Genomic DNA, 26,068 nt, shown 5'->3' with positions numbered 1-26,068 from the left:
ATGATTACACCCTTATTTCTTTCTTTCCCATGAAAAATCTGTTGATTTCTTTCCTCCCAGACTGTCCAACATACAGCTGCTCTTACGCACCTTCACAGAATTTTTCCTCACTTCTTCAGCCCCCTAACAGTAGTAGAATGAAATAGGCTTTGTACATTTGGGGGAGGGGTCTACCTGCAACCAAAAAGGGAGAAAAACCAACACCAGATTTCTGAAACAAATGGGCAAGAAACCAATAAGTGATAGCAAGTCTCACCGTTCTTCTTACAAAGGATGCACCATCTGCCGCTTGCCCATGAATACATACGACAACTTGAGCCCATAATTTATCCCTTTCCAAAGTCAATCTCCAAAGCCATTTCCCTAGCAGAGCTTCATTCTTTTTTTGCAAATTGCCTAAAGCAAGCCCACCATCACTTTTGGTTTTGATAACTATATCCCACCTGACCCTATGATCCTTTTTCTCCTTTCCTGGTTCCCATAAGAAGTCTCTCATCAACTTTTCCAAAATTCCACATATTCCTTTGGGCATTTTAAACACTGAAAACAAGTATACAGGCAGATTTGTCAATGTGGACTTAATCAGAGTTATTCTACTTCTCATGGATAGGTAAGTTTTCTTCCAAGATGTTAACCCCTTAGTGAATCTCTCAATCACCGGGTTCCAGAAACTCTTTTTACTTGGGTTATCCCCTAGTGGCAGCCCCATATATGTCTGTCCAATGAGCACAACCCAAACTTTGGGTTCTATCCTCCACCTCACTTTCACTCAAATTAATGTCAATCACACAACTCTTGCCTAGATTCACTTTAAGATTAGTCACATGTTCGAAGACATTGATCACTTGCTTTAGATTACTCACCCGACTTACCTCATCCCCACCACAGAAAAGAATTTTGTCATCAGCAGACTGTAGATGTGTTACTGAAACCCTGTTCCTCCCTACCCTCCAACCTTTCACCAAGTTTCTAGAGTCTGCCCTCTCAATGAGCTTTCCTAGGACTTCAGTCTAGTATATGAGCTGAAGCTTTAACTATCAGCTTACTTTCCCAATCTCCTCTCTGTATGTTTACTCCCATTCTGTATTTGCCTGCCCCAGCTGTCACTAATAGAGTCTCTTGCTTATTATTTCTCACCGGACTAGTAGAAGTGCTTATCTTCCTTTTTACTGTTACTTCTCTTTTAGCACCCAAGCGTTGCAGCAGTTCACATAAGACCCCATGAACTGCCTTCCAGCCCTGACTCTTCCTTCCTTCTGGTAGGCAGACCATCTGCTTTCTTCCCTTGCCAAAAAATTCTGTCAAAGAGATAAAATAACCTTTAAGGTTTTTCTTACATTCTACAACAAACCTTCTTCCAGTTTCTGAGAGAAACTCTTTCCAACAATTTTGTTTGCCTTTGTTACTTGCACCTTCTACAAACTCCTTGAACCCTTCTATTACCCTCAACCCTTCTAACAGCACCATCCCTCTCTTTGCTTTCCTGATCTTCAAGCTCAGCTGACCATTTAATCTCAGCTCCTCAAATAGCAGCTCCTTAGTTTCAATCTTCAAGGCTTTTCTTCCATTCCTATCATGTTGGAGTGTCAGGAAAAATACTTTGATTTTCCAAAATAAATATGGTATGGTCAACATAGTTAAGAAGTTGGTTAACTTATTCCTGTTTGATTGGATTCCCACATTGAATTCATTCATGAGCGTTTGTTAGATTTGAATATGACTAATATATGCAGTTTCCTTTATATAATTAATCATAATCTTACTGCTGCCACAGAAAAAAGTTATGGGCATACAGTCTCTCACTATATTAAAGAGTTTTTGCCTGACCCTTTTTGTATTATGTTCATCTTTTTCTTTGTGTTAACAAAATTTACTTTACTGTACTCAAAAGAAAAAGAAAAAGATAAATATACCACATGCAGGAGCTAAATAGTCAAATTGGATTTTTTTGGAATTTTTATGTATTTTTTGTATTTTTGGCCAATATTGATCATTTTAACATGTCTATGGGATCCAACCTATTAGTTTGAGTTGTCTAGTTCAGCTTGAGAGGGCTTTTTTTTTTTTTCATGGGGCTACACAACAAGAGTAGGCTCACGAGTTATTTAGTTTTCTTTGAGTCAGTTTATGAATGGCAGAATTGAAATTTTGAGTTTTTCTAATTCAGAAAGTAGTTTGGCTAACTCTAGACAGTATATATGTGTGCAAGGTTGCAAAACATTCAAGGAGATCAACCACTCACAGTAATCAAATACCATGGAATAGGTAATAGAAAATCATCTTTCAACATTGATTAAAGGGATGAGTTTGATCCCAGGTAAGTCTCCTCTCCGCTCCTTTGAGTCTCAACATCCACAAACCTTTCTAGAGGGAAAAGCTTGCCTCTCTAGAATTTCCCTACCATACGTTGATGAAAACCAAATCTAATTCATCACATTTAAACATCCCTTGCTTTGGTTGACTTACCTAACCTTTCCTCTGAAACAGTTCAAAGAAACTCCATTCCAATCTAGAGATATTGATTTTTTGTAATCTTTCTAGAAATTTCTGCATATTGCAGGAATTTCAGCACTAAACTAACCTCCTAATCACTTTATGCAGACATATCTAAGGTTCTTCTTTCATCCCATTTAAACAGTTCAATCCCCTGCTTTGAGGGTCACCAACATTCAGCCCCACAATGCTGCTTTAAAGAGTAATTATATCTAAGTCCAGTCACCATCTCAAAACTATTTAACACTCTCTTTAAGATGGAAATGTTCCCCCAATCCGCTTCCAAAAAAAGAATAATGTCATCTGCAAACATCAACTGAGAAACCGGAACTGCCTCCCTACCTATCTTAAAGCCTTTCAGCAAATTTAACTCCCTCGCTTCTTGTATCAAGTAACTAAGTACATTCGCCACCAAAGTGAAGAGAAGTGGGGAGAGAGGGCACCCTTGTCTCAAAACCCTGTTTGCATTAAAGTAACCAGTAGGTTCCCCATTAATCAGGACTGAAAACCAAGCAGAGCTAATGCACCCTTTTATCCATCCCATCCACCTTCTACCGAAACTTCTTAGACTTAGTATCTCTAACAAGCAATCCCAATCCACTTTGTCATAGGCCTTTTCAAGGTCCAACTTGATTATTACCCCTGGCTTGCCACTTTGTCTTCTTTCTTCTATACATTCATTGGCCACTGGAATGCTATCAGTAATCTGTCTTCCTTGCACAAAAAGCAAATTGGTTGTTTGAAATTAGATCATTCAGCACCTCCTTTAGTCTGGTAACCAACACTTTCGCTATTATTTTGTATAAGCTTCCCACCAAACTGATAAGTCTAAAATCCTTAACTTCTAAGGATCCCTCTTTCTTTGGCACTAGGGTGATGAATGTTGAGTTGTTTCCCTTGTTCACAATGGCTGATAGGTAGAAGTCTGCAAATACCTCCACTAGATCAGACTTGATTGTGTCCCAACAAAGTTGGTAGAAAAGAATAGGTAACCCATCTGGTCCAAGAGCTCTATCACCGTTCATCTTAAAAACTGCTTCTTTAATCTCTTGTTCTTCAAAAGGTCTTTCTAGCCACACCCTTTTGTCTTCAGACAATCTTGGGCCTTCCCATCTGTTTAGAGGAATTCTGCTAGTACCATTCTTTGAGTAGAGCCCTTTGAAAAACTGCATGATGACTTCTGAAATTCTTCCTTGTCTTCTACTTCTCTCTGCCCCACCCTCAGTTTTGAGATGTAGTTCTTTTTTCTTCTCCCTGAAGCATAGCTATGAAAGAACTTTGAATTATTATCTCCCTCCTTCAGCCATCTCACTCGAGACCTTTGTCTCCAATAGATTTCCTCCCTTGATATAATTTTCTCCCACTCCCTTCTAATAACTTCTCTTCAGCTTCTACCCTCTGCATTCAAATTCCCTGTTTGCTCTCTTGGTCCAGATCATCAATCTCTTGAATTAGCTTATTCTTCTCTTCCACAAAAATCTTGAACTCCTCTTTACCCCAAGCTTTTAGTTTCCTTTCCAGGTGTTTTAGCCTCTACTGAAATCGGAACCCGGCCCAGCCCTCCACTCTGCACTCCTCCCACCAGAAGCTACTCATTGCTAAAAGTCCTTATGCACAGTCCAACCCTTCTCCAACCTAAAAGGAGCCCTTCCCTTCCTAAAGATTTCATTCTGGAGCACCACCGGCCAATGACCAGAGATCCAGTGAGGCTTAATTAATTGCACACAATTGGGAAAGTGTTCCTCCCAATCATTGGTCATGAGGAATCTATCCAATCTGCTACTTATCACACATTCCCTCATGTTTGACCAGGTAAAGTAGCCATTGTTGAGGGTGGGGGGGAGGGGGATCTCTAAGGTTGTGTCTAGCAATGAACTCAGAGAAGTCCTTCATACTTCTCGCTACTCTCCTACTGTTTGAGCTCTCACTACAGAATCTTGTGACATTGAAATCACCACTAACACACCAGGCAAAGTTATCAAACTCATGCAGGGAATCCAATTCCTCCCATAGCCTCCCTCTCTGAGAAGGAAAATTTGGCCCATACACTCCAGTCATAATCCAGTTGAATCCATCAGAAGTATTTGTGAAAAGGACTGAAACAGTAAACTCTCCTTTGACCACTTCTATTCCAGTAACCACTTCTTCTTTCTACATAATTAGGATTCCTCCCACAGTTCCCCTTGCAGGAAGGTTTGCCCATTTCCTTCCTCTGATTCCCCAAATTGCTTTAATCAAATTTTTTTTCATTACTTCTTTCTTTGTTTCTTGTAAGAACACTATGTCTGGGTCTTCTCTCCTTAGAGTGTCTTTCACCAAATTTCTCTTCAAATTCCCTCCAAGCCCCCTTCATTCCAACTTAAGATCTTCATGATTTGCCGACACCTTTCTTTTCCTTAACTATCCTTCTACCGGTGCTGTTTACAGGCCCAGTTCCTTGGTCGATAAAGCTCCAATGGAGTCTCTTAAGCTCTCTAATTGTCCCTTTCTTTACCCCAAGTACCAACTTCTTCCCCTTGCTGCTTCCTTTTGTTCCTATCTGCTGCTTAGTGTCTTCCCTATTGTTCTCTTGATCGGCAATATTCAAGCAAGTCTTCAAAGTTAAAGCTTGTTTAGAGGGACATGCCAAGGGTTGGGATAGAAGTCCACCATCACCTAAATAAATCAAGAGACACAAAAGATACACAGTGAGGCTCAAGTACAGAGGAGGAGGGAGAATAATTAATACAGGGAGAGCAAGTAAAGAGGTTAGACGAAAGGCCTGGTTTGGAATTTGCTGCAAATTCAGTCTTTCCTCCTTTCTCAAGGTGTTTAGGACCAAAGCAGCCATAATCTGGATTCACAAGCTACATCGGCTCTAGAATTTCCACACTGCCCCAGTGTTCCCTGTTCTCAAATAATGATTGAGCTCTTTTTAGAGCCATCTCCCAGCCATCAACGTCTTCCTCAGATTCATACGAACTCAACTCAGAAACAGACTCCTCTTCCATGTCTTCTCTATCTGAACTCAAACTCCCTGAAAGCAAAGGTGTTAGACGGCGATTAGCATCTCTTGCTTTCCCTCCTACTGATAGAGGGGTATTTAGAAGGTCTTCGCCTAGATACATAAAAGTAACAACAGGGCTAACATAGTTGTTTTCCTCGTGAAAACATTCAGTATGGGCTTGTCTTTATTCGGCCCACTAGCTCAGGCCAGTCATGAGTTACGGAAGGGGTTTGGATTGCTCGGTCGGGTCGGGCTTTGGAAGGGCCGCCCACCCGACATCTACTGTCCTTCTCCCCTTGCAAAGCTTTCTGCTTGAATTTTGAAACTTGATTAAAAGTTTATTTTCTTGTTCGAGCTCCCTCCCCATTCCCACCAGATTTCCTTTATGGTTTCTTCTTTTTTCTTTTCTTTTGTATGAAAAAAATCTCTTCTTGTTTGTCTGGAGTCACACACAACTTCTGAAAGAATGGTAGGATCCATCTAATGGACACCAAGAAAGGTGCGGAATGGGGGGCGAATTTCAAAAAAATTTCCTACATTCTTCCAACTGGGAATCATATTCCCTAAATTTAGAATACATTATTCAAGGATCCTACTTGAACCATAAACAAACCAGATCTGAACCAAAAGGAAACAGGAAGGATTATACCTAATCCGGAGAAATAATATCTCCCAAAGTTGGTGTTCACGCCCAATGAAGTAACCAAGATCCGCTCCTGCTGAAGATGACACAACTGTGGATGGAACGGAACCAGCAGAGTGCGTCCTACACACTGGATTCTTCACAAGAACCCTCTGGAAACCTTGAACACCGAATCCTAGTGTCTTTCTTGCAAAACTATTGTCAAGAACTACTTTCTTGACTTCCTGTTGCTGCAAAGATCCAATCTTCCAATAGGTAGTGGCGGCGGCTGAAGGAGGAGAAGTCCAGGGACGAAGAAGGCAGAATTGTCTCTTCTCTCTGGAGTCTGTGAGAGATCAAATCTCAGATTGCATGATGTGTTTCTTGCTTACTCAAACCCCCTAGTTCGAAATCTGATATTTCTGCTAGGGTTTTCTCCTCTTTCTTCTTGATTAACAAACTCTCAATATTTTGGGAGTTATCCCAATCCAAATCAGTATTTAGATAGAGGTTAATCTTAATCCTATCTGCAGATTAAGTTAGTTAACTCCTGATCTTATCAGGAGGTTACCAGATTCAAATCTAATTTGAATTTGGTCTCTTAGAGTGGATAAGGTCAAAGACCCAATCCTTTTACTAATACTAATCTCAGATTCGCCCTATGAACTGGTGATCATATCAGCCCAGTTCGAAATGGGCTTTTGGCCCATTAAGTGTTCAGTGTTTAACTAGTTTCCAACCTGCTGCCCAGTTGGGCTTCTTTGTATGGCGTGGGACCCAAGCATTGATCTACACAACAGCCACATGGGTTCAGCCCAGCCTTTATTACAAGGCCCAGCCGAATTCACTGAAAGACTCAATGACCCCCTTGAGCCCATCACATGGACCCTATGGGCCCAACACTTACATTAAGTGGTCCCTAGGCCAAGCCATCTTATAAAAACCCAGGGACTGTGGGCAGGTGCAAGATTAGCCCATCAGGTATTATCCTAAATGGTCTTACACTTAACCTCTCAGCCATTAATGATCAAGCACTGCCCGACAAGAGAAGACCTCTCTTTCGGCTACAAGGAACAGTGCCGCACTCTCTACTCACATGGATCCCGGGAATTAAAACCTTTTGCAAATCTTTTGAAACCGTACATATACGTTTATATATATCTTATTTTGCAAAACAAAATTCCAACGATTGAAATCAACTGCCGGCAGTTTGGTTTCCATAAGAGAGAGTGCATTACCAATCATTACCATTGTCCGACAAAGGGGCTGATCCTGTCACTATGACCACTCACTCAGATGAATTCTCAGACTGCCCCAACATGTCCAGGTTTTGACCCCCACTAAGGATCTCATTGATTGACACATCAAAGACAGCCCGATCCGACACCTAGTGATGTGTCATAATCGAATCTAGGGGTCAGGTGTAACTTTCCAATTTTGCCCATCTGTCTCCAAGGTCTAGGGCAATACTAGAAATCTGGTCTGGTTCAAGGGTTCAAGCCATCCCAACACTTGGTGGCACACCAGTATCAGCCTTGACAGGATAAATCTCCCCAGACTTATCCAATGGCTGTGAACATTTAAAACTAACACAAGTTTCTATAAGTGTCCAGTTTTAGGGTCTTACACAGAATTATACCAAACAACATGAATCAAACATGCACTTTAAGTTATTTCCACTAAATAACAAAAGTACATCAAATCCGATTGAAGCTAAGGGCATACAAGACTGTCTAACAACTTCATCTTAGAGGCAGATGGCACGTCAACCTCCCTTTCCACGCCACGTGTACTGACACCAATCTGGTGAGTTGACTCGACTAACCTCTGTACTGACTCATTCGTCTTCTCCACCTCAAGTGAGCAATAGAGCCAAACATCTCTGTCGAGGATAGGAACTACATGAGGCACTTCATAGACTCCTCTACCTCTCACCCTAATCCTGGCAAAATGAAGTTCCTAGAAGCCACTTGTTTTTTCATCAATCATTTCTAGGCCAACGCAAAGGCTTCCTAAGAGACTGAAAACCTCTATTGTCCAAAGATGAAAGGGCAGACCGTGTATCGTTAACCAACCATTAAAACTTAGAGAAGCAGGGATTGCATTCACTTTCGGCCACCACCGCCCCATCAGCACCTTCTTCTCATAAACAAAAAACCGAACCCAGTCTTGCCCACTTGCTCACTAAATCCTCCAATGGGACTGTGAAAACCTTAACTAGTCCTAGGTTACAGTAGAGAAGGAGAAGAAGAAGAAGAAGGATTCGGCCAGTAGAGGAAAATCAGTCCTCTCTCTAGTTGACCCACTTGTATTTATCTCCAATAACATAGTTACAAGAAAGACCATAGTGTCCCTCATAAGTGATGGGACACAACTTAAATTTAAACAAAACAAACCTTTCACTCTCAAATAGATAAACCCAAATGACCAAAATACCCTTGTTTTGTGTACTCTAACACTCCCCCTCAAGCTGGAGAGTATATGTCATATAGTCCCAGCTTGTCACAAATATAATCTACTCTGCCCCGAGACAATCCCTTTGTAAAGAGATCTGCCCACTGATTTCTTGAGCTCACATGAGATGTGGTTATCACTCCACTTATCACTTTCTCTCTCACAAAGTGACAATCGACCTCAATATGCTTGGTTCTCTCATGGAAGACTGGGTTGGAAGACATGTGAACAACAGCTTGGTTATCACAGTATAGTCTCATGGGTTTGTCAACCGAGAACCCCATCTCTTGTAGCGAGTTCTTCAACCATACTAGTTCACATGTGGTATGAGCCTTTGCTGGTTTAGCACCTAACAGTCTTGTTTCTTCAAGTAAGTCAAGAACAAATTTTCTTTGACATAAGTTAATTCCATGCCTTGACCTTGCAACTTCTATTCCCAAGAAGTACTTCATTTTACCCAAATGGTCCTGTAGGAACTTCTTCAACCTATCAATCCTATTACTGTCACTCCCAGTTATGACAATATCATCCACATACACCACTAGCAAGATTTTCCCATCTTTTGAGTCATGGATGAATACAAAATGATCTACCTGACACTGTTTCATCCCAAAGTCTTTCACTACTTCACTGAACCTACCAAACCATGCGCGTGGAGATTGTTTCAATCCATAAATTGCCTTCTTGAGTCTACAAACCTTACCATCCTCCATCTGAGCAACAAACCCTGGCGGTTACTCCATATACACTTCCTCAATGAGATCACCATGTAGGAAAGCATTTTTTATGTCAAGTTGCACAAGAAGCCAATCATACATAACAGCTAATGAAATCAACACCCGAACTGAACCAATTTTAGCCACAGGAGAAAATGCCTCCATCTAGTCCACACCATACAGCTGAGAATAGCCCTTGGCCACTAACCTGGCCTTCAATCGCTCCACACTGCCATCTGGAAGATACTTCACTGTGTAAACCCACTTACACCCAACAACATGCTTACCAAGAGGAAGAGCAGTGACTTCCCACGTGTAATTGTGTTGTAGAGCAGAGAGTTCCTCTTCCATGGCTTGCCACCACCCTAGGGAGGTAAGGGCTTCCTGGACAGTCTTGGGAATGGAAACAGATGATAGCAAATGATATAAAATCGCGATGAGAAGCAGAAAGGTGAGTAGTTGAAACATAGTGTGAAATAGGATGAGAAGTACAAGTGCGTTTACCTTTCCACAGGGCAATAGGAAGATCAAGGTCCAAGGGAGAAGAAGCAATGACAGGATCTGTCGACGAGGGCTGAATTGGAGGAGGGGCCGATGCTCTTCTGTGAGTATACACTTGTCTGATTGGTGGCCTCTCAGTAGTAACTGGCACAGGAGGTGAATCTGCAACTGGAATGGGAACCACGGGAAGGGGATTTGCAACAGGGATGGGAAGAGGAACTACAGGGGAAGGAGAAGAAACCATAGTATCCGAGAAAAAATGAACCGATTCAAAGAATGTGACATCGGGGCACACAAATGACTTATGGAAGTTAGGGTTATAGCACTTATACCCTTTCTGAGTCCTTGAGTAGCCAAGGAAGATACACTTAGTAGCTCGTGCATCTAACTTGTCTAAACTAGGCCCCAAGTTTTGAACAAAACAATCACATCCAAAGACTCTTGGGGTAAGAGGAAATGGAGACAATGTGGGAAACAACACCGAGAAGGGGGATTGACTTCTAAGGATGGACATGGGCATCCGATTGATGAGAAAACAGGATGTGAGGATAGCATCACTCCAAAAATGCTTTGGGACATTCATATTAAGCATCAAAGACCGAGCAGTTTCAAGGAGATGTCAATTTTTCCATTCAGCTACACCGTTCTGTTGTGGGGTGTAGGCACAAGAAGCTTGATGAATTATCCCATGGTGCTCTAAGTATTGTTGAAATGGTATTGAGGTGTACTCTTTGGCATTATTGGAGCGAAGACTTTTTAATATGAACACCAAATTGGGTACGTATTTCAGCATAAAATTTTTGAAAAATAGAGAACAATTCACCGCGACCTTTCATAAGATAAATCCATGTCATCCTTGAAAAGTCATCAACAAAAATTACAAAATACTTATAGCCATTGTATGACATCACTTTGATCAGACCCCAGACTTCAGAATGAACTAAAGAAATGAACTCAAGACACGACTATCAACTCTTGGACTAAAAGAGACTCTATGATGTTTCCCAACCTGACATGACTCACAATCCAAAGATGAAAGATGATTCAAGGAAGGAACCAACAACTTCAGAGCCTTGAGAGAAGGATGACCAAGTCTACAGTGCCATTGAAGAGGAGTAAGAGACAACTGAAAAGCTATTGGAGGGCCCACCACCATCAAGGTAATACAATCCACTTGCCTCATGCCCTCCACCAATCTTCATCCTTGTCTTGAGATCCTAAAACACACAAGAAGAGGGATAAAAGGTTATGGAACAATTAAGTGACTTGGTTAATCTACTAACAGACATAAGGTTAAAAGGGAACTTGGGGACATATATAGCAGATGATAAAGACAATGAGAGATCAACATCACCAACACCACAGATAAGAGATGTAGAATATTAGCAAGAGTAACTGTTTGAGATGTGGAGGACTGAGAAAGAGAAGGAAATACATTAGGAGTCCAAGACATATGGTCCAAGGTTCCGAAGTCAATGATCTAGTGTGAAAGCTTGGAAGCCAAGCAAGCCATACCTAAATGGGCAAGGGTAGTTGTATTTTACTGCGAAGATGTCTGAAAGAACTGCTCATATACTGCATGAGGTACACTCACCATATCCTTCCCAGAAACACCAGTAGATGTGGAGGGGATTGGGTCAGTTTGTTGACTTTCAGTAGCTGTACCACTACCCTTAGTCATAGCATGGTTAGCCCAAGTGTTGGGTGGACCATGTAAATCATAGCAGAAATTAACCATGTGCCCCTCTAATCCACAATATGTACACTTCCTAGGGGCATTACTTCTTCCTTTACCACGACCTCCCCTTAAGTCCCGACCTCCACTCTGGCCACCAGCACGGTTAAACATGGGACCAGCACGGTTACCTCAAAGTCCACGACCACCACCACCTCCTCTATTTCCACGCCCCCCCCCCCTCCAATCACCACAAAACCAGGTCTGTCTAAGAGAGAAGAATGCTCTATAGACTCAATAGATGTCCTCCTAAGATAGGCAAAAACTTCTTCAAGCGAGGGAAGAGCAAACCCCCTAGTATTTGTGCTCAGACAGGTTCATATTCAGCCTTCAAACCCACCAGAAACCTTGTCACATCAAGTTGCTCACACTATTGTTGCTGAATATGAACATCTTGTGTTCGAGGATGATACACATTGAGCTCATTTCGGATATTCCTCAGACTTGCATAGTATTCCTCCAAGCTTTGACTGCCTTGCTTAAGATTAAAGTACTCTTGGTACAATTGATACACCCTAGTTGTATTGTCTTGCCCGGAATACGGCTTCTTAGCATGATCCCACATTTCTTTAGTTGTATCTAGAAACATAAAGTTCACGCTAATTTTTGGTTCCATCCTATTCCACAGCCATGTCATTATTTGTGCATCTTCCTATTCCCAGTCACTAAACCCTAGAGAATTAGAGGAGGGTTTCTCCTCTCTCACATGTTTTACTTTTTTTTCTTGCTTTTAAAAACACCTCCACAGATTTTTCCCACGGCACATAATTCTCACCATTCAACTTAATAGATGTCATTTGAACATTTAGGTAATCTGGAGAAATCATAATGCCTGTTTTATTGTCATTCCCATCTCCAATCGATGCCATCTTAACTAATTCACCTTACCTCACAAAGAAATCACTGCTATATGTAGAGTATTCACCTTCAAATATTCAGCACAACCTTATGCACTTCCACAAAACTTATCTCACTTTCAGCACCACCAACTTCTTCAAATACACATTACACATCAAATATAAAAGCTGAAATCACACAGTCATTAAATCAAATACTTGTACTGCACACTGCAGAACCACTCACACACCAAATACAAGAGCTGAAATCACTCAATCATTAAATCAAACACCTATACTGCACACTGCAGAACCATTCACACACCAAATACAAGGGCTGAAATCACTCAGCCATTAAACCAAACACTTACACTGCACTCTACAGAACCAACTTGTACTCAGCTTAACACTATTCACCCAAACCTGCTCTCTTCATACCATCGGATAGAGATCTTCCTACCAATCACCACAAACAGCCATTGCACCACAAACCAGAGGCATGAAGGCCTCCTACAGAGAAAAACGACCACTCCTTTTCAACCTTCCCCTTAATCTCCCAGTGGTTCTTGAGAAATCTGCAAAACCCTAGAGAAGAGGACAATAAAAAAAAAAACTGGGTGAACCAGAATAAAAGAGCAAGACGAGCAGATCTGAACTTGTTACATGCTCTTTCATACCATGTGAAAACCTTATTTAGTCCTAGGTTACAGTAGAGAAGGAAGAGAAGAAGAAGAAGAGGAGAAGAAGAAGGGTTCGGCCAGTAGAGGAAATCAGTCCTCTCTCTAGTCGACCCACTTGTATTTTTCTCCAATAACATAGTTACAAGAAAGACCATATTGTCCCTCACAAGTGATGGGACACATAACTTAAACTTAAACAAAACAGACCTTTCACTCTCAAATAGATAAACCCAAATGACCAAAATACCCCTGTTTTTTGTACTCTAACAGGGGCAAACCCGACCGTTGTTTGACTTGAAGGGTTTCACAGTTAACAACTTTGGGGAGTGCAGATTTGCTGAGAGACCTAACTCAACCTCTCTCCAAGGTAACTCCTCTAGTTTGGTGCAGATGAAGGCAGTCTTCCAAGTTCCAAACGGACCAGATCGGTGGACCATGGAGATGAAGGCACGACCTCCGACCTTCACCACTCTACTCCTGCCTTTCTCTAAATTCGGAAACTCCTCTGATGACGAGATGCCCAAGTTTGTCTTGCCCTTATTGGTGAGAACAGATTTTAAAACACTTATCATTGTTTCTCATCCAAACGAGTTAGTTTCTTCAGGAATGCAGATACTTCGCATTCTACTTGCTCCCTCCCAATGGCTCAGTCTGATGAATCTTCCCCATATATTTTCTGCAACTAGGATAGTAATTATCCTTCCCCTGTCCACTCGCATTAATGGTTCAAAGGTTTTGAAGCGATTTTCTAGGATTTTTTCCAGCCCACCCATTGTCCAGAGAGCCTCTTCCTTTTTCAGAGAAATTCTAGTCCAAGCCCCTCTTCCTCGCTCTGTGATCACCAACTCACCATCCCCGGGATGCCAATTTGTAACCAGTTCAAAAGTTTTGGAACCAATAGCTATACATTTGCGTTGGCAATCCAACGTGCTCCTAGGAACTTGCGGTTAATGGCTACTTGCGTCGGCTCCAGCTACAGAGACAGTTGAACTTGAAGTTTTAAAGAGATGACTCCATCTTCGACGGAGACGACCCCATAGCAAAACTTCATACTTCGTGTTTCTGTTTCTTGCAATTGAGTAAATAAAAATGCGATATGAACTCAAATTAAAACCAGTGAGATAAGCCATTGAGGATGCAGGTTACCTCTAGAAAATAAGGCAGACTGCATAAAATGGGAATTTTTTTTCCGGTAGAAAAGAATGGATGTTGGAGTTCTATAGGATACAACTATTGCATTAGATAGAGTTACAGCATAAAAAATCTCCAAGGCAGCATATTTAAATTTTTATGACAACCAATGAATTAGTTTCTCTCCAAATCATATTGACATCTGATGATGTAAAAAATATATAATAATATATTGCTAAGTTGGGATTGGAGCAAACCTATCCCACACTGGAGCTGTACTGAGAACAAAATGAAGCTTCTGATGTACTGCATCATACATCTTCTTTTCTCCCCGAAATGCATCCTTAAACCAACCAGAAAACATACTTTTGGGCTCTGGCTTAAGTTGTATCCATTCATCAAAAGAAATGACCTCTGATGGGAAACTTATTGAGTGAATGGTCCTAGAAAATGAAACAGAAAAATAAAGCTAAAGTTTCAGTAAATGAAGAAACACATTTGTGGGTCATTTGGAAACCAGATTATTTACACTTATGAAAGTTATGAATCATAAATATATGTTAACAACTTAACAATCACAGAAATTATAAATATATGTACACAGGCACTGCCAAATGATTGGACAGCCAACAGTCAACATTCAATCCAATCCACAGCCTGTACTTCCTTACCTCACTAGAAGTAAAGGTGAGAAACTTTACTAGTCCTCTTTCTCATTAATACCTTCAGTCCACTATCCATTAAGACTCCTCTAAGGCCTTCACCGATAAGTTAGAACCTTGTTGATGAGCTGGATAAGAATTTGTTTATGTAGGAAATAACACATCTTTTCCCAAAAAAACAGTAAAGAAAGATTCTAATGCACACCTGCAATTTGGATTTGGGAGTACAACCTTTCCAGACAAGTATCCTTCTGGCAATGTTACTCCCCTTTGTTCCAGGTATGATTCAAGAACTGCAACTTACCTTTTAGTTTCAACAACCTGAATAAATAAATGATGGTTAAGTTAAAATTGTGGACAAGTCCATATTTTACTTTGTTTTGCACAGAAAGTCCTGCATATGATGCCAAAAAAAAAAAACAAACACAGCACAATTGAACCATACTTTTCTGCTAATGACAATTTGGAATAAGTTAAGTGTCTAATGAAGACTAAGGTTGATGTTCTCCTATAAGTTCTACAGTATTGTAACTTTTTGTTTTTTCTGGCTGATTTTCTATTTTAGAATTCAAATACAGAATCAGTTTAGTTGATGTCTAATTCAGAAATGCAAAACGTGTGTGGATATATTACTAAAAGAATAAGATCAAATCAATGTTTTGAAGTGGTAGGATGTGTAAAAATTGCAGCAAAATTACATATATATCATTCTGAACTACTGTTTTCAGTCAACCACTTAAACAAATTAACAAAATATCAAATAAGTTGCCTAACATATTTATACACCAATTGAATGGATGATAAAGATCATCCCGGTACTAATTTAGGATTTAAAATATTCTTTTAAGAGATCAATTGCATTTAATCCACTTAAATAATTAGTTCAATTTATAGGCCAAAAGCTCAACAAGATGAAACGAAAAGCAGAATTAGCAACACAAAAGAATTTTCAAATAAATAAATAATAGCATTTTCACTAGGCAATAGTGGCTTGTCTATTATACGAGGGGTGCCAGACTCTGGTCTTTGGTTCCAAGTAGCAAAATAACTAGAATGTACTTAAAAAAAGAATATTGAATCTATCAGGAAAACTGGGAAGAATCCAACGATTGAGACTGACAGGATCAGGATGCCTCTCTGTCTTGTATTTACTCTTGCTTGTGCAAACCCAGCTTCCATCAGCATCAATTCCCACAAAACCCGAAAAATTCTTGACTGCAATCACCACTGCTTCTCTGAAAAGCCGAAACTATACCTAAGAAACTAAAAATATAGGTAAGTTCACACACGGAATTCAATCCAGAAAAGCAAAAAGCCTAACCCTTTGGTCACGAGAACCATGTGGATGTTTTGTCGAGAACCCGTGTCGGCGTCCGGAATTCGAAGTCCGAGATACACTTTGCCACCATAAAGCTTCTCTATCCTATAGAATGCATACCCAGAACATCAAAGATTTGCCCGGTAAAATTTCTCCAATTTTACGGTTTCTCTATGTAAGATGCAATTAGGGTTTCCAAGAGACAGAGACAGAACAACCCACCTGCTTGCAACCAGGAACTTGGAATCGGAATCGGTGGTTTCGATTTCTAAAATGTCATCATCGTAGAAAAATCGTCGGAGCAGGCGGAAAACAACCAATCCCCACAAGATCTCGAACCACATGTTACCGTCAAATCGATGCAGGAGAAACCAGGATTTGCAGGGAAATGCTGGATGGCTGCCGTAGATTCAGAATCAAGGCCTTTATTTATTGGTTTGAGTTTGAAGGACCGGAATTCTGGAGCTAAAAGGTAAAAATCAAGGAAAGAGTAGCAGTATTTGTAGTAGTAGAGAGAGAGAGAGAGAGAGAGAGAGAGAGAGGATGGTCTACTTGGTGTGACGTCTACCCTCTACCGGCGTCCTCTTTTCCGTTTTCTATTCTACTTTTCTTTCGATCCTACCCCAACCTTTCCCAGTGGACCGACACAGCTTAAATGTTCGATTGCTTCAGCGAGTCACCAAAAAACGATTGCTTCAGCGCGAAGCCAGACCACTCGTTTGGACATTTTGGGCTCCAGTCCCTTATAAGTTATAACCGGACAAATCGCGCGGAACCACGGCCGTTATCAACGGTTGTTTCAGGTTCAATCTCAACTTTACAATGTTTTAGGTTCGGGGCTTCGGGCTTCGGGCTAGGCCCATTTAAATTTTATCAAAAGCAAAGCCCAACCAGGCCATGAACAGGATGTCTAGTGCAAATGCAGAATCAAGATGAATTTGTACTCTAGTTTGATTTTTCATGGGGTTGATAAAACTATAAAGAGTATTCTTTGTACTGAAAAGAAAGTAAATTTGTTTTTTTTTATTGCTTTTTCACATCCAAAATGGAAGCAAAGTTTGCTTCAACTCTGAACCCAGATTGCACTCAAAGTTTGCCTTCACGTTGGTACATAAGCATTTTGCAATTTTATCCAACCCAGCCTTAAGAGTACAATGAAACATATTCAAATAACCCAAATCCAACCTTTTTATTCTTTTTTGGTAATCTACCTAAATATGACTTTGATATTAAATAATATGCATAAATGACTTATAGCTTGTTATGCTGCCACATGAAATTATTCATTTCTATTTTCGAAGGATGTAAAGCACAACACAGATCAATATAAACTTTATTAGAAAATAAGAAGAGGAATACCGAGAAATTGCTAGTCAAGAGAAGCCAATATCAATTTTAAATCAATAACAAAATAAAACCACTATGCATGTATGTATGTATGTATATATACATTAATACATATAAATTTTCACTTTGGATGTAAAAACACCCCAATCCAATAGAACTCGTCAAAGAGTGGGCTACGCTAAGTAACTTCCTGATCTTCAGATTCATCATAAGTTATATGGGAATCAGTTTTGCAGCCTAAAGCATCAGGGTCTTCAGCGCCACAGCACTCATAGAAGTTAGCAGCGTAAGGAGGTTCATCAGGTCCCAATTCATAGTACCTTTAGCAGCAAAATGTATAAAGGAGTAAGAAAATGGGTACCTCTACAATTAAAATGATAAAGGCTCAGTCTGGAAAGAATATAAATACAAATATATACAGTATAAATACATACAAAATACAAGATTTTACAATCTACATATTTTTATTTGTACTCCTTCCACATCATACCAAGAATGAAGCAAATTAAAGAAACAAAATACTGTATATTCTCTGGATCAAGTAGTCTACATGTAGCAAAAGCTTTTATTGGTCTAAACAGCATCACTTTTTGTATTAATAATTAAAAGCAAGAAAAAGAATGAAACTAATACTCTACTTTTTAGGAAAAATTGGAAAGAATGACTAACAAGGGTCCGGCTATGATGTTAAGAAGGCATACCTGAAAAACTAGGCTGAGTTTGGAAGGAGTATAAATGCAAATATGTAGAGTGCAAAACCTTATATTTTGTATCTATTTACGCGCTGTACATATTTGCATTTGTACTGCTTCCAAACTGAGCCTTAAGCTGTGTTTGATTGCAGTGCAATTTTATTTGCACAATTACAATTGCATAAGAGTGTAAATGAAAAAAATGCAAGTTCTTGTTTAACTTTGTTTTGTGTATTACTTTATTTTGTTTCATGTCTTAATTTACTTTAATTGTACTGTAACCAAACCAAATAAACCAAAATTTGAAAGAAAAATATATCAGAATTTACACTTAAATCATTTGCACTGCCATAGTCTTGTATCAGAACAAATTTATTTGCATTGCAACCAAACACATTATAGACAAAATTTAAACATTTTCCTAAAGCTCAATTTGAAAGGAGTACAAATGCAATGCAAATACATACAAAATAATACAAAATACAAAGTTTTGCACTCTACATATTTATATTTGTACTCCTTCCAAATTGAGCCTAAAGAAAATAAATTAAACAAATAGAGATATGGTAGGCTTGTTTACTTTGTGGATTAAAGCTATGAAACAAATTGCTAAGAAATAACTAGAAATTATGGGGAAGGAACGTCCACTCCTATTAATACCCGTCATTTGAAAATAATAAAACGTTGAAGAAGTTATTCAAAGATTAACAATCAACCATTTAGATTGAAGTTAGAGTATAACCTTTATTTGGGGTCCACACATACACCCCTTATATATAGTTTCGCATATTTATTAAAACCCACCATATAGCCTGCATGTTACTAAAACAACCCCTACAATTTGAAAGCTGCGTGTTTTACTTAAATTGACCTTCCATCATGAATTAGAATTATTTGTATTTTTGTTTGGGAATAATCAAGTGATCTCTTAAAACTTGAATAAAAAAATTATGAAAAGGCATAGGCACAGGGTTTTATTCCAAAAATACCCCTAATAAACTTATGCCCTGTGTGGTTTGTGGGAATAGGGGCCTGAATGGACTATTCCGATTCCCACTATTTGGTTGGGCAGAATCGGAATTCCATTCCCATTTCTCCTGGAATCTGGAATGGCATTTCTCCATTTGAGGGAATGGCCATTCCCTGCCCCTCTCTTTGGAATGAAATCCCATTCTTATTGATTCCAGTTTTTATTTCCATTATTGCTTGAACCAAATAGACTATGGGAATAAACCATTTAAATTTCTATTCCGACTGCGAGCCAAATAGATCCTTAACTTTTATAAATAAAATATTGTTTTCATGAAACTTTATTTCCTACTCCTAAGAAAAATAGTGCTAAATAAATTAAAGCGATTACAAATTAATTATGCACATATTATAAGGCAAGTTTTAATAAATAAATACATGAAAATGTAGGGGAGTGTCTATGTAAATGACCCTTTTTCTTTATTACTAGCAGTAACAATATCTCAAAGCTAAATATTACAAAAAACGAAATCTTGTACAGCAAATAATTAATTAAAAAGGGAAAGAGAAGACCTCTGATCATCGTCCCTTCGAGAAACGAAGAAGGAAGGATGAAACCTGCAAGAAGAAGTGTGATTGGTGGAAGGATCGAATGTCTGTTTACAACGCCTGCATAACTTTTCCACCACCTTTCCTTTCTCTTCTCCTTCTTCCTTCTCCTTTCCTTTCCTAATCCTATTGTTCTCCTCCATCTTTTATCTCTTCTTTCCTTTGCATCGTCTCTCTAAGTCTTGTATGTCTGTTTATATATATATATATAGATATGGAAAGGATCGTTATACCTCTTGGCCCCTCGATCGGTTGTAACTTGTGAAAAACACCTGCTCAAAGAAGCCAAAGGACCAACAATAACGTAAATACAACCCAACTGCCCCGGCCGCCTAAAGTCCCAACGTAACTCAACACGTTGGGCTGGGTTGAGCCCATTGGATCAGCAAATTAAATAGGTCGGTTCTAAAATCTAAAGTCAGCTCTCACATCAATATCAACGGCCGGGCATCAGGAATGCGCGCCGAGACCCAACAGTACAACACCCAAGTATAATGCTACCAACCTAAGAAGATCCCTTACCCGCAAAAATAATCACCGTGTGATCCGGCCATTTTAAAGAGGTGCATTACTAAGTCACATGGTAAAAGCATGCGGGTCAATCAGAATAGGATGCATGATGTATGTTGAGATTGACGTGAGAGCTGACTTTAAGATGATAGTTTTGTAATCCAATGAGCTCAACCAGCTCAACCATTACGTGTTGGGCATGCGATTTTACATGCGGGTCGGGTTGGATAACTTGGGTGGATGGTATAGACTAATGGAGTAATATCTAGCATAATTCGGATGATTTAGTCCTTGGTATATGTTTTCATGGGAGATATATGAATGAGAACCGAATCCGATCTCTATCTATTAAGCTTTCAAAGGATTCAAGCAAATGGCAAGTTTTCAACCCTTGCACATACAATAACAATACAGTGAGACCCCATAAGCCAATTAACCTACAATTCTGAACAAGTGGTGAAAACCTTAAACCTGGATCAATAAATGAGTTATTGGGTATGTAACAGTTTCATATACATTAATTACTCTCCTAAGTCCTATCCCATGGTTTTATCGCAAATAGGCAACGGTGTGATGCATAAATTAAACTTTATTATTAATTAAGGCTGTGTTTGATTTGAAAGAAAAGTAGGGAAAGGAAGTGAGATGTAGGGAAATACAGCCTAAAGGAGCTCTATGACGATGTTCCAAAGCTTTTAAAATTCAGATAGAAAATATTATAAATTAGTAATTTATTTTCAGAGGAGTTCCTAATAAATAATTTATAGCATTTTTTTTCAAAACAAAAAATTAATTTTTAAAGAAAAGAAGATTTTATTAATAACTAAAAGAAGGATTCAAAACACAAAATTAATTAGGATTAGATATTCATGCCTTTTCTCTATCATATATAACTTAAAAATGAATTCAGCAATGACCTAGTGATCATGTCTTATTTTTCTATGATTTTTTTTGTCTTTGTATTTTTGCATGTTTCTATATGTTTATATTTTTATTATATGATTTATTAAACACCCGGATTGTTGAATTGTTGACCTATCATGCATGGGCCAAGATGGTTGAATGATTAACATGACCCAATCCTTCTTTATATGCAATATAGATTAATACTATATATGCTAATTAATGACCATTATTTGGATTACTTATTTAGTGTATGTAATATTAGAAGTTGAAAAATATGGACCACTTCAATAATTTATACTTTTTATAGACATATTTACATATTTACAAATCCTTTCCTAGAATATTAGATTGATATAGAAATAAATTTGGAAAGCCCTTGTGAGTGTTATTTTAATAGCTGGAATTTTTGAGGGAGTGTTTCGCTCTAAATAGGTATGAGACAAGGTGGGCTACCTCTCCTATACCTATTCTCTTTCCTTTTGACAATGGTTAACATATAAAAGCAAAATTTTGGGTTTTAAAAAATAATAAATAAAATTAGAGTTAAGAGAACTAATAATAATATAGAATATTTTAGTTTTTAATTAGCTAGCCAAATTAATTGATTTATTTATCTTTAATATTATTATACATCTAATCTTATATTAATATGTGTATTTAGTTGTTTATATTAAATAAAATTTCTTATATAATAATGGGGCATTGAATTAAGGGGGCATTGTTTTTTCGGATTTTGAGAGGGGGGAAGTTGGTCAATGGGATTTTGATTCCCATTGACCAAGAATCTTATGTTCTTTTTTCAAATTTATGTGGGGATTAGGGATTTTCCTAGGTATCACTTACCCGAGTAAGTGATACCCATTTTCTAGGTGGGTAAATAACTTTCCCACCTAGGGGGAAAGTTGCCAACACTTGAATGGGACAAAAATGTCTTTATTAATAATGGATTTTTATGGATAAAATGGCCATTGCCTTATTTACATGAGAAATAAAAGAACATGGGTAAATGCACTTACCCGGGTAAGTATTTCCCATGAAAAACTTACCCAAATAACTTCATTTACCCAGGTAAATAACTTACCGAAAAGCGAACGAGGCCTAATATGAAATTAAATGAAAAGATAATTAGTAGGCATTTTAATGAATGGCAATTGAGTTACTAATGTCTTTTGGTTAATTTTACGTCATTTTTAAAAATTCAAAAAACCCAGAAAATTTAGAAGAGTCTAGGAGAGTGGGGAGGGGCTGCTGAGCTAGGAACTGTATTTTATATGTTAGGGAGAGGGTGACATGGCTCTCCCTATTAATTTGTGATTCATATTTGAGATTGTGCATACTTTCTTTGTTGTCCTGATTTTGTTTTTCTTTTCTGTAAATTTCCCCTTCATTCAGTTTTTTTCTCAGAAATCTCCCTTATTCCTCCTACTTTTTATCTCATCAAAATTATTGTTCATTCTGAATTTTCTTCAATATTCCCACTTTTTTGGTTGCTCAGATCATGTAGTAGTAGTAATAACGGAGGCACCATGGATCATTCAATAACAAGCCAAGAGTGGATTCCTCAACAAATGGTACATTGCTCAAGGATTCTATATGGATCTATTTTCCACATTACATAGTTCCCAGCATGTCACCTTGTTATATATCTGCAGGTGTCCTTAAATGGAATCAAACGGCATTAGGCTCCTTGTGGTTTCATTTTACCATTTTTGATCTTCTATAGGTTCAACATATAACAGATCTGGCTCTATTAAGTTTTTGTTAACTTGTAATTGACAACCAGAAAAATGTTTTCCTATTTTTTAGCAAAAAAAAAGAAGATTGATGTTAAATTAATTACAAAATGTTGCACCAAGCATCTTTTCTACAATTGGGGCAAGACCCATTTCGAACCAGCCATCCATCTATGCAAATCAAATGAAAGAAGTGATTGCAATTGGGGAGTCTTCTTGCACTTTCTCCCTCCTTAAAATCCTAAATTAGAAACAAAGAAAGACAGAAAATCAGTTTGAACTGTTGAGCAGCTTTAAACAATGGTAAATTCAACATAAGAAAACAAACCAATACCCTTTTTAAACAAGGAAGAAACTTGGAAAGTAGGTTATCTGAATTTGCCATTAAGCACACCTTACATGCATAAATGGGACTATTCTAGGACTAGGATGGGTAAAAAACAAAAAACAGAATCAGAAGTAGGGGTGTGATCTTCAAATCACCTACTATCCAAACTTTTCTGGATCCTTGATACGCTGCAACCTGCAATCTTATGGGCATTTTTGGTGGCCCATATCTTGCCTTTCTTGAAGGCGGTGGCCCATATCTTGGGTACACCGCTACAGTGATGTATCATGTCAAATTGTCAATCATATATTGCTCTGGGCCCAGGGCTGTCCGTTTTACGCAGGCCCATTTTGCCTCAATAATTGCAGTTGCAGTCTATGTTGTCTTTAGCATACATCTCTCTCCTGAAATTGGGGAAATGGGACTGTTTATACATACATCCCTGGATATCCTAATTAAAAGCCATAGTTGATGATGGAAAGCCAGTAGAATAACAGAAACTTGACTGATTACTGAATGATCACCTTTCTGGGTCATGAAGTAGTACTACTGTCATGTCATGTGTCATAGCTTAAGCTGCTATAGACACTTGGGTTCAAAATCCATCTTCACCAAATTATAAAATTAATCACAAACTAACCAACTTGATTAGATAGCTATTGAAGGTGGAAGGAAAGGAGAATTGAAGCAGTAGCGTTTGTTAAACCTCTAAGCAGATTGTGCAGTGAATCACATCGCAAGTGTCCGTGGTCTTGTTGTCATAAGCGAAGTAGAATTGGGGGAGCTTCGTTACCAAGCTCAGCGGCATCCCTTGAGAGCAGACGTTGTCATAAATGTCATTTCTCTCTCGAGTGCTATGCTGAAATTTCGTCATCCAACGATCAGATATTTCATCTATCTTTAGTTATAGTGAGACCATGTAGAGTTGGAAGCTGCAGCTAGCTTCTTCATGGCTCATACTTACTTGCCAGTGGCACTGATATGCCTTATCAATTAAATGGCTCATCCATTCCTGAAAAATCTTTCCTTGCATTAGGCTTCTAAAGAGATCAACCTGTGCACCAAAGCATCTACGCATTAATAAATTTCATTAGGCTTCTAAAGATAACACACACGCACAACCCTTTTATTGAATAGGGTCTCTAATATATATAATATTTGATCCAATACTGATGACCCATTAGTGATCAGGCTTATTGGTCATGACCCCATAAGCTAAGACTAGCTAGATTTTGTTTGGTTTATTGGACCTGACCCTATAACACTGGATTATATTTGACAAGCTAATAGTTTTTAGCTTGGCAGTTTCTCAATGTATTTTTATAAATATCCCCAAAAGAAAATGATGACTTAAGGCTGTGTTTGGTTGCAATGCAAAATTATAACAGTGCAAATGATTTGAGTGTAAATTCTGACATATTTTTGTTTTAAATTTTAGTATATTTTGTTTGGTTACAATATAAAATGAAATAAATTAAGACATAAAACAGAATAAAGTAAAATCTAAAATAAAATTTGCATTTTTTACATTTGCACTTCCATGCATTTGTGTTAGTACAAATAAATTTGCACTGCAACCAAACACAGCCTAAAGATCTAATATGAAATTTACACAGACCTTGCATAAATTAATGTAATGGGTCGGTTGGGTTGGGACTTGGAGTCAGTCTAGTTGACCCCCCGGAGAATTGACACTTAACAGTATACTAAATGATCCGATTGGCACTTGACAGAATCTATACGTAACGAACTAAAGATATTATCTGCTGTGCTATGAACACCGATGAAGTAGTAAAACTAAAAATGTCAATCTCTCTGTATATAATATACTAACCGTGGTAATTGCACCGTCGATCAAAGAGGATTGGAGCAATTCGATAGCAGCAACTGCGCCTGCAATGGCAGCGGTTCCTGGCAAACGATGGATACCTGCAGGCTCTGGGCTTTGGCTCTTAACTGCATCTCTAACTGTTCCTACAGCGGTCCCTCCTGCAGAAATGAGAGATGAAATGCCAAGAGACAGAGTTGTCATCGGATGATATTGTTAACATTATGGGACAACAGGAGATTTATAATAATGAATTAATGGAGAGAAATTCCAGGATTCAAGAACATAGCAAAAACTAAAAAAGTTAGTGCAATTTAATTACTTCTGAATTCAGGATGTACCTACTACGGAAATGCAGGTAAGTAAAGCACAGAAGGCCTTGCAGGGCAGTCTTAACAAAATCCCACCAAAACCCACCATCTCTACAGAATCGGTAGCACTCGATCGGACAACAACAGGAATTAAACCAGCAGCACAATATAGAGGATGACGAGCTTCACTTGATTACAATTTACAGATATGAAGCGGAAGACATACAGAAAAAAGCTAACCGCGCGTCTAGAGATGTGTGAAGATTGAAGAGCATAGAAGACGCATTTAAAACTTCAGGAATGCAAAGGTCATCAAAATGAATGAAAGGAGATGAAAGCTACTGAACACAGTGAGAGACATGCACCATGACGAATGCGGTAATAGAAATGGGACCTAGCTTGGGCAACCGCCCACTATGACTTTGCTTAGATGCGTGATGTTCCATAAAGAAGAAACAAAAACCCCCAAAACCAGGTGCTGCAGGCGACATGTATGGCGGTTTCTGGTTCAATTGGCTGGAAATATGAAGAGGTTTCTGGTTCTGTGGGTCAGTTTATCCACTAAAGAAACTGATCAGGAAGGGGCCGGGCAAGTGGCCTTCCAAGAATTGAAAAGTTGAAGGGAATTTCTCTGATTATATACATTTAATAACTAAATATTGCAGATTCATGTGACCCAGCTAGCACATTTAATTTCTGAT

The 26,068-nt window shown here is 38.7% G+C and overlaps 2 protein-coding genes and 1 long non-coding RNA gene across 42 annotated transcripts in view; all 3 read right to left on the bottom strand.

Moving 5' to 3' along the window:
- Positions 1-16,920, bottom strand: part of LOC148880850 (uncharacterized) — a 28,962-nt gene extending 12,042 nt beyond the window's left edge. For 3 of the 38 annotated variants that reach the window (XM_088962948.1, XM_088962942.1, XM_088962949.1), the window contains exons 1-5: positions 16,357-16,920; positions 16,138-16,239; positions 15,937-16,051; positions 15,022-15,137; positions 14,412-14,597 (exon numbers count right to left, since the gene is read on the bottom strand). In XM_088962948.1, coding sequence (XP_088819074.1) covers positions 15,117-15,137; positions 15,937-16,051; positions 16,138-16,239; positions 16,357-16,478 — 360 coding nt within the window. In that variant the 5' untranslated portion in view covers positions 16,479-16,920 and the 3' untranslated portion in view covers positions 14,412-14,597; positions 15,022-15,116. Of the gene's footprint in view, positions 1-14,411; positions 15,138-15,936; positions 16,072-16,137; positions 16,240-16,356 lie in introns of all 38 variants that reach the window. The other 35 variants (XM_088962934.1, XM_088962933.1, XM_088962944.1 and 32 more) reach the window with 25 other exon arrangements.
- A 521-nt stretch (positions 16,921-17,441) lies between these two features.
- Positions 17,442-20,075, bottom strand: LOC148880849 (uncharacterized). Its single transcript, XR_016110376.1, has 2 exons — positions 19,716-20,075; positions 17,442-17,801 (listed from the first exon to the last, which is right to left on the bottom strand). It is a non-coding gene; the product is annotated as an uncharacterized LOC148880849 (long non-coding RNA).
- A 2,819-nt stretch (positions 20,076-22,894) lies between these two features.
- Positions 22,895-25,671, bottom strand: LOC148880848 (NEP1-interacting protein 1-like). 3 transcript variants are annotated; one of them, XR_016104159.1, is made up of 6 exons: positions 25,398-25,621; positions 25,063-25,217; positions 24,193-24,282; positions 23,935-24,087; positions 23,384-23,632; positions 22,895-23,141 (listed from the first exon to the last, which is right to left on the bottom strand). XR_016104159.1 is itself a non-coding variant. In XM_088960724.1 (5 exons), exons 1-5 carry the CDS (start codon positions 25,474-25,476, stop codon positions 23,004-23,006), a joined length of 615 nt encoding a protein of 204 aa, XP_088816850.1. In that variant the 5' UTR covers positions 25,477-25,671; the 3' UTR covers positions 22,895-23,003. The 3 variants fall into 3 exon arrangements, 2 of the variants coding, with proteins under 2 accessions (XP_088816850.1, XP_088816856.1); XM_088960724.1 differs by lacking the exon at positions 23,384-23,632 and having other exon boundaries at positions 25,398-25,671; XM_088960730.1 differs by lacking the exon at positions 22,895-23,141 and having other exon boundaries at positions 23,171-23,632.
- Between the last annotated feature and the right edge of the window lie 397 nt (positions 25,672-26,068).

Source organism: Nelumbo lutea, chromosome 1, assembly GCF_056320005.1.
Source record: "Nelumbo lutea isolate HS-2025 chromosome 1, American lotus-T2T, whole genome shotgun sequence".
Taxonomy (NCBI): Eukaryota; Viridiplantae; Streptophyta; class Magnoliopsida; order Proteales; family Nelumbonaceae; genus Nelumbo; species Nelumbo lutea.
Note: the sequence above shows the minus strand (reverse complement) of the source record. Positions and strands in the feature narration are given on the sequence as shown.